Source organism: Eurytemora carolleeae, unplaced genomic scaffold (assembly GCF_000591075.1).
Source record: "Eurytemora carolleeae unplaced genomic scaffold, Eaff_2.0 scaffold31, whole genome shotgun sequence".
Classification (NCBI taxonomy): Eukaryota; Metazoa; Arthropoda; class Copepoda; order Calanoida; family Temoridae; genus Eurytemora; species Eurytemora carolleeae.
Window position 1 is genome coordinate 243,528 of NW_019396511.1, and position 9,143 is coordinate 252,670.

The window sequence follows — 9,143 nt, forward strand, 5'->3', positions numbered from 1 at the left end:
AATTTATCTGTGATAAACATGTAACAATTTTATTCAGCTTTTTATTCTTAAGAATTGTTCATCTTTTTTGTTATAGACAAAAGACATAAATCTCAAATTTTGGACTTAAGAACGCAGACTTAATAATACCGGTTTTACCAAAATTCTAAGGTTGTTAATATTGTCAGTTAGTATAAATATAGAAATTTGTTATCCTTATATCTTTGCACCCGATGTTGTAGTCCTTTGATTTTTCAAATTAAGACTTATGTTAGATTAAATAGTCCAAAGTTTGAAAGATCAATGGTTTACACCATTTGGTTGCAAAGATAAAGGAATTAGAATAGAGTTTCTTTATTCTGACTCTTGGACATCTTTGGGTGGTATTTTTGGCTTTCTTGTGTTCTTATTGACCAGAGTTGTTCAAATATGTTTTGTTCCTTCGATCAAAGGAAACCTCTCTTTAATACAGTATTTTTGGAACCGGGAGTGATATTTATATTTTCATAATTATATCTTAATATTGTTATATTTTTGTATTTCATATATATTTTCTATTTTAATTAAAATATTTTCAGACAGTTTAGTTTAATATGGCTTTGGCAGACTTTTGTGGTTACAAACCCGCTAGGCGAGGTAAAATCTTTCAAGCTTTGTTTTTTTTTGGTACAATTTATTTTATTTTTATTTAAAGAAAATTTCTATCAAGGTTTGGATATGGATGATTTCTGTATGGAAACTACTAATATTGAAGCAAACTCTCAGCTCATGCTTCCACCATTCTCACAGGTTTGTTTACTGTTTCAACGTAAACTCAATTTTATAAAAATAAACATGGGGGGGATGATTTCCCCACCCCCTTGGGGAATGAAAAATTGGGCATCAAATGGCAAGTTTTTTTATCCTTAATAATACTTTTACATACCCGATATCTAGGGAAAAGGTAGATGATAAAAAGGGGAGGGAAATTATTAAAAAAATATATACTCCTGTTTATGCCATAACTAGAGTTTCGCCGACGTCTTCTACGTATTTTACGGGTTTAAGCGCCCCACTTTTAAAAAAAGGATATTTTAACTCCACTATTTTAGCCTGGGTTTAACCTTGGACGTGTGCTAGTGGATGACCAGGGTAAGGATATCCCAATGAACTTTGATCATGGAACTACTACTCTAGGATTCAAGTACCAGGTGGGTTAAACTTTTTAATTAGTTGATTAAATAGACATTAGCGTAATTTCATATATTCGTCCATGCATAGATGGCAATGCCTGATTCAACAACGGTACCCTTGAAATCTTTCTGATCTAAAATGTGGAAAATAATGTCGTTTTTCTAGGTTTATACGTGTTTAATTCTGATAATTCATAAATGTTTTCCTGTAGTAGAAATGCGCAAGTCACTGGGAAAAAACTACAATTGAAAATAATCAGTTTTCAATTTTATTAATTTTGATATCAAATTCATACATAAGACTAAACTAATAAGGGTACTGTTGTGAATTTGATATTACCGTGTTTGCGCGGAGGTTCACTTGAAATTTATCCTTGTTATACAATTATGCTGGGACAACATTTATTTAAAATAATATTAGGAACTCAGGGTTCCGTTTCAACTTTCTATCTTCATGCATACTTGCGTAGAGTGGCATGCCCATTTTCTTTTAACTTTTGTCTGATTATTAAAGACGTAGATTTTGCTAAAACTAGAGTGTCATGGAACTCAAATATCACTGACGGCAAATTATGTCAAGGGGCTTTCCGAAGGCACTATTGTTTCAACAAGAAATGAATGAAAATCTCCGTTTAAAAAGTTAAGAAGTTTAACTTCAATTGAACAAACCACTAAACAAATTGAGGGTCAATTAGAATACGTATACCGTCCCATTATAATTGTTAAGTTTTTATACTTAAAATTGATTTTATTAGGGCGGAGTACTTCTAGCTGTGGACTCCAGGGCTACCGGAGGAATGTATATTGGATCTGGGAGTGTAAAGAAGATCATCGAGATCAACAAGGTAGATTAAATTTCTAGCTGGATATACTTTTTTGAGAAATCAAATTTCATCCCATCTTTTAGGTTTAACTTAGATAGTCTTTGTCGCAATGACTCCCCCTGCAGTTTGTAACTAAACATAACTTTAAATTAATGAATTAAAATCTTTTGTGTTTTCAACCCTAATTCCTGTGATTTTGGAAAACTAAAACGGTTTCATTTTCTGAAATGAAACCGAATTGGTGTTCTCAAACTTGTACATAAAATTAAAAATAAAGTATATAGACACGAGGTCACAAAGTAGCACTAATGATATAACATCCTCCTTCAGTAAAGTTCAGTGTGAGGGAAAAGTTATTTTTAAAAATAAATATTAAATATGTGTTGTTATTGCCGAATATAATTTTCTTAGCGTGGCTTTTACAAAATGTGTTGAGTAAAAATGCAATATTTCTTATAAATGACGAAGTATTTTGTCAAAGAAACAACTTTTGCCGAGTCATTGTCGTCTCATCTAGGATACTTTTACGCTTCTCATCTTTAGTGAATAGTTCATTTTGTGTCACTTTCTTTTCATTTAGGAATTAGTGTTCTGCTTAAAGGGACCGTTAACCTATATACTTGACCCTTTATTGATAGTTTCATGCGTGAATCTGATTAACAACGGTACCCTTAAAAGATTTGTCTGATTAAGTATGAACTTTATATATTCATGTTTTTGTTGTTTTTTAAAACTGATAATTTTCATTTTTGGTTATACATTTGTTGCTTCAGAAACTGTGGAGAAAAAATTGTTTAAATTGAACAGTTTTCAAGCCAGAAAATTTATTACTTCCCCAATATTAATGATATTATTATTTTAGGGTACCATTTAAATCGGACATGTCGCTTTTTTAAAAAAGGGCTCCTTTAAATAACGACAGTAGTCACTTTAACATAGGTTTAAATTTTATATTTTATTCCCGTTTTGACAAGACATTTCTTATCGCCAAAAAACGCTTTGCCCTTAATAATTTTTGTTTGTGGAAAGCATTTATAAAGAGAATAAAATGTTGAAAACCTCAACCCTGTTCTATCATCAAAGCTGAGACAATTTTCCTTATTTCAACAAATAATATTGCCAATTGCCATTTACAAATTCTGGCTGGGATCAGAACAGAATATAATAAATTTTAATGATTTTTTCTAAAAACATTTTGAAAATGTTGTTAAATACTAATGCATTGTATTTTAAATGAAGTTAAATTAACTGATGTTAAAAACATTAACTTAGCATACATGGAAAAATAATAAATCTTTAAGTATAATATTTTGATGAAAGTATGTCAACCCTTCAGGGGTTTATTTCGTAAACATGTTCTATTTTCAAATTTTCTGAATATTGTTGAAATGTGAGATTTACATGAAAATATATTTTGAATGAAGGAATTACATCAAATACTTAGAGCGCGCTGTAGATTAAACATATTTAATAGATTGAACATTTGAACATGAGAGGTAGATATTAATCCGTTTGTAAAATATGGTCTGAGCTGAAAACTTTAGAATGAGATATCCGTTAGCCTGATCGCTTAATCTGAGTATCCAATGTACACACTTTTGATTTTATTCTTAATCCTCTTTTTTGGATATCCCTACTGTATAAAAGTTACGTTTGATAACAATTACAGGTACAATACTATTTCGATTGAACTAATATGAGATTGAATTAAAGTTAGCTGTTCACAAGCCGGCTTTTAGAGCTTTTAAGCAAATAAAAATTAATCATGTTAATATGAACTTATTAAAAAATATATTTTATCACATTTTAGGACTGTTAGTCTTAACTAACATTAATCCAAAACTTGCATTTATTTGATCGATGGTTCAATTGATATGACACAATAAACACCAGAAAAAAACGGGGTTTCAAAAGTTAAAAAGTACATCTTATCATGATACGCTGATTGGTTGAATTTTATAGTTCTTCCGGATATCAAATGTCGTATTAAAATAATCTCGGGTTTAGTAAAACCAGGAGTTTAAGCATTAATCTTGATATTCATCATAGCTCTGATTGCATAGAATAAGTTGATTCTATCTGTTATGTCATGGACGGTGAACTCACAATAACCATCTTAAGAGCTGACCACTATTGATAATATTCCGAAATTTACCAAATTCCCTCAATAAAGAAACTGTACCCTTAAAACCTTGGTCTCATTAAGAATGAATGAAATATTCTCATTTTTCTTTCCTGATAATTTCTTCTTTCTGTGTCATTTGCGTTTGTTTATAGATTATATATGAATACAAGGTTGATCAGTTTATTCTAGTCCCTACTGGGTACTATGTCCATAGATTATATATGTATACATGAGTGATCAATTTATACTTCTAGTTCCTACTGGGTACTATGTCCATAGATTATATATGTATACATGAGTGATCAATTTATTCTTCTAGTTCCTACCATGTCCATAAATTATGTATGTATACAAGGTTGATCAGTTTATTCTTCTAGTTTCTACTGGGAACTATGTCCATAGATTATATATGTATACAAGATTGACCATTTTATTCTAGTTCCTACGGGGTACTATTTCCATAGATTATATATGTATACAAGATTGACCAGTTGATTCTTCTAGTTCCTACCATGTCCATAGATTATATATGTATACATGAGTGATCAGATTATTCTTCTTGTTCCTACTGGAACAATGGCCATAGATTATATATTTATACATGAGTGATCAGTTTATTCTTCTAGTTCTTTCTGGGTACTATGGCCATAGATTATATATGAATACAAGGTTGATCAGTTTATTCTTCTAGTTCCTTCTGGGTACTATGTCCATAGATTATATATGTATACAAGATTGACCAGTTTATTCTTCTAGTTCCTGCTGGGAAATATGTCCATAGATTATATATGTATACATGAGTGATAAGTTAATTCTTCTAGTTTCTACTGGGTACTATGGCTGGAGGAGCAGCAGATTGTGTATACTGGGAGAGGGTTCTCAGTAAACAATGCAGACTCTATGAACTCCGGTATGTATTGTATACTTAAAACTATGCGTTAAGGATGCTTAGCATCCATTTTTCTGTCAACAATTTAAGCTTTTTAATGATACTGCTCAATTTGCCACTTTTACTTCGTACATTTTCAGTTTACATTGATGGATTTCCAACTACAACAAAATTTCAATTTGGACAACTCTATTTCTTGGGGTTATGTGTGTTGCCACAAAAAAATGGATACTAAAACATCAACCAAACACTTGACAAATAAAATATATTATTATATATAATATTGATGATTTTGTCCAGGAACCGGGAAAGGATCAGTGTAGCTGCTGCTAGTAAACTGTTGTCTAATAACGCCTACAACTACAAGGGTATGGGGCTGAGTATGGGAGTAATGATTGCTGGATACGATAAACGGGGACCTGGTCTTTACTACGTTGATAGGTAAGTCATGTCCAGAATCGCAATGATTCCCTTACAAAAATGATAGTTATCTCTGTTTTTCTTTCTAAAAATTAAAATTTTCAATTGCGGTTCGCTAAACGAGTAACATGATGATTTCTGAAACAGAGAAAATAAGAGAACACGATGAAATAAAGGTTTGAAAGTTACCGTTGTGAATCCAGCAAAAACTTTTGGTCCCTTGTAATTATTTTTTTTATTCGGTTATAAGTTCAAAATTAGGGGTTTTTTTTCCTAGTCAAGATATGAGTTTAGGTCTTATAGTTTCCCAATTAGACAAATGAGAGATATTTTTATTTACAAGACCTTTTTAGTGACGGTGAGAGGATCAATGGCGAGGTGTTCAGTGTTGGGTCAGGTTCTATCTATGCCTACGGAGTACTGGATCAAGGATACAGGTATAGGGTTCTATATATGCCCACAGAGTACTGGATCAAGGATACAGGTTTAAGTTTCTATGTATGCTTACATAGTACTGAATCAAGGATACAGGTATAGGTTTCCATGTATGCCTACGGAGTACTGCATCAAGGGTACAGGTATAGGGCTCTATATATGCCTACAGAGTACTGCATCAAGGATACAGGTACAGGTATAGGATTCTAAATATTCCTACGGAGTACTGCATCAAGGATACAGGTACAGGGTTCTATATATGCCTAAGGAGTACTGCATCAAGGATACAGGTGTGGGGTTCTAAATATGCCTACGGAGTACTGCATCAAGGATATAGGTGTAGGGTTCTATATATGCATACCGAGTATTGAATCAAGGGTACAGGTATAGGGCTCTATATATTCCTACCGAGTATTGAATCAAGGATACAGGTATAGGGTTCTATATATGCCTACCGAGTATTGAATCAAGGGTACAGGTATTGGGTTCTATATATTCCTACGGAGTACTAGATTTTGATTGTTATTAGAACCGAAAGTATTATTAACATTTTTGTTGTCAACATGGTAACTAGGTTTTAAGAGGAAAATTACTTTGTTCCTTTTCTCTTTCTTTTTATTAATCTTATCTCTCAAACTTGTGCAATATGCACCATTGACATGAGAGCTCTTGATGGGATTTAAACTTACGTAGAAACTTTTGAAGCATTATTGTTGTACAATTGTTATTTTCTTTATTTTCCTTATTTTACAGAGGTCTTTAAATTGTATGTGCGTGTATAGTATTATATAAGTGATAAAAGGATGTTTTTTTTTCTATGAAAAATACACTGTGTTCAAGTTTTGTCCATAATTAAGTTGCAGGAAAAATAGCTTCATTAGAAAAACTGTCGTATCATTTTTATGATATATCTGTAATTAAATCTCAATCTTGTCTCAAACATTTATCCTATTCACTCTAATAATTTCTTACCTATTACTTAAGTCTTACTACACAATTTCTAATTTTTATTATACTGGATTGTTGTACAATGTACATATTTATTGAATAAATATCCCCCCCCCTTCCCCTTAAATATTTTCAAATCTAAATTTCCACTTGAAAAATTTTGTGAAGAAAAAAAATATTTTAAGAGGAAAAAAATTAATTTTCTTGTTTTGAAATAAAAAAAAAATTGTAAAAAACTACTTAAATATTAACAAATTCTATTTCTGGGTGTTAAAAGATTCACAATTCATGAATAATTAAATTTATAATTTTTTTTTCTATTTTTGGGAAATAACTCGTTTTTCAATTTCTTGAACACATTTAACCGCACATCTATCTAGATTATTAAATTGCGGAACCTAGTTTAGCTAGAGCACCTCCATCTAGATTATGAAGCTGAGGAACCTAGTTTAGCTAGTGCACCTCTATCTAGATTATTAATCTGAGGAACCTAGTTTAGCTAGAGCACCTCTATTAAGATTATTAAACTGAGGAACCTAGTTTAGCTAGAGCACCTCCATCTAGATTATTAAACTGAGGAACCTAGTTTAGCTTGTGCACCTCTGTTTGGATTATTTTACTGAGGAACCTAATTAAGCCAATGCACCTCTGTCTTGATTATTTAACTGAGGAACCTAATTTAGCTAATGCACCTCTATCTAGATTATTAAACTGAGGAACCTAATTTAGCTAATGCACCTCTATCTAGGTTATTAAACTGAGGAACCTAATTTAACTAGTGCACCTCTGTCTAGATTATTTAACTGAGGAACCTAATTTAGCTAATGCACCTCTATCTAGATTATTAAACTGAAGAACCTAGTTTAGCCAGAGCATCTCTATCTAGATTATTCCAATGAGGAAGTTTTTAGCTGAAGGACACAAGGATCTTGGTTGGAAAAATTATTAATATTATACATATACACACATACATACATATTATACAAATTATATATACATCAATGAACCATGATAGCTTACCAGGCCTTACCTAAACATGACCTTGTATCATTCATCTAAGAAGGTGGGGCATGATGTTTTAACTCCTTTCGTGGTTTTAGGAAATTCGCTGACATACTTTTAGGAAATCCATGAGTACCCTGGGGGTAACATAGGCTAAAAAATTAAACCTTTTTTTTCCAAATTCGAAATATTTGTTTTCAAAGTGTTTAAAAAATTCCACGGGCAACGCAGGTCACTTCATCTAGTGATTTATGATTATATTCAGGTATGACCTGACCGACGAGGAAGCATATGACCTGGGTAGACGATCCATCTACCACGCTACACACAGGGATGGTGCTAGCGGGGGTATTGTCAGGGTCTATCATATGAAACCTACAGGTCAGTTCACATAAAATACAATTACAAAATCTGTAAATACATTTCTTATTCAAAGTTCAAACAAAGACGACTTTTTAAACTGTATCTAACTGTAAATTTATCTTGAAAATCTTTAATCTTTTTGTGAAAGAAAATATCGTACAGTTGGACCCAGAAAACATTGGAATATGTCGATACATTTAAGTAATCTAATGTATTTGATGTTATAAAACAAATAGTTTTACCATTGGCTTGGAAACCAAATTGTTTAAGTGATTCCTGTGTTTTATGCTCAATGGTTTACCTAAAATCATAAAATATAAAATTCGTCTTCCTATTCCTATACCTGGCCTAACCTAATCTTAGTTTCACTACCTATACCTAGCTTAACTACATCTCACTAATTTCTAAATCCAACAAAAGGGAAATCTACATTAAAGCACTTTTTTGTTATTGCTATTGATCTCGTTTTTGTTATTGTTGTATTTATTGTTATTCTTATTCTTATTGATACAGATACTGATACTGATAATGTAAATACTAATTTTGATGTTATTGTTGTTATTGTTTTGTTATTGTTATTGTTTTTTTTATTAAAATTTTTATGATATTGTTATTGTTATTGTTTTTTTTTTGGTTTTTATTAAAATTGTTATGAAATTGTTATTGTTATTGTTTTTTTGTTATTGTTATTGTTATTATTATTGTTAACTTATTGTTAATCTAATTGTTATTCTTAATGTTATTCATATTGTTTAGGATTTGTTGTTATCTCTGAAGAAGACTGTAAGGATCTCCACTATCAGTATGCTGCTGAGAAGAAACAATAATTAATTATCAATTAATTCATTAATTCATAAATTGATTATCAATCAGTTCTCCTCCATGCATCAAATATCTTTAATGTGATTAATTTTCCAATCTTCAATTTTAAACCTGGTTTTGTGAGAAATCAAATGGATTAAATTTTTAAGTATTAACAGAAAAAA

The 9,143-nt window shown here is 31.1% G+C and overlaps 1 protein-coding gene across 1 annotated transcript; it reads left to right on the top strand.

Moving 5' to 3' along the window:
* The first annotated feature begins 518 nt into the window (after nucleotides 1-518).
* LOC111704640 (proteasome subunit beta type-5) lies at nucleotides 519-9,128 on the top strand. Its single transcript, XM_023476937.1, has 9 exons — nucleotides 519-615; nucleotides 689-768; nucleotides 1,071-1,169; nucleotides 1,907-1,996; nucleotides 4,922-5,010; nucleotides 5,290-5,430; nucleotides 5,763-5,846; nucleotides 8,060-8,175; nucleotides 8,914-9,128. Exons 1-9 carry the CDS (start codon nucleotides 573-575, stop codon nucleotides 8,982-8,984), a joined length of 813 nt encoding a protein of 270 aa, XP_023332705.1. The 5' UTR covers nucleotides 519-572; the 3' UTR covers nucleotides 8,985-9,128.
* The last annotated feature ends 15 nt before the right edge of the window (nucleotides 9,129-9,143 follow it).

Coding starts and splice junctions, on each gene's coding strand:
- LOC111704640 (XM_023476937.1), top strand. CDS start 573: ATGGCTTTGGCAGACTTTTGTGGTTACAAACCCGCTAGGCGAG. Junction 1,170..1,906: donor CTCTAGGATTCAAGTACCAG/GTGGGTTAAACT, acceptor TGATTTTATTAG/GGCGGAGTACTTCTAGCTGT. Junction 5,011..5,289: donor TGCAGACTCTATGAACTCCG/GTATGTATTGTA, acceptor GATTTTGTCCAG/GAACCGGGAAAGGATCAGTG.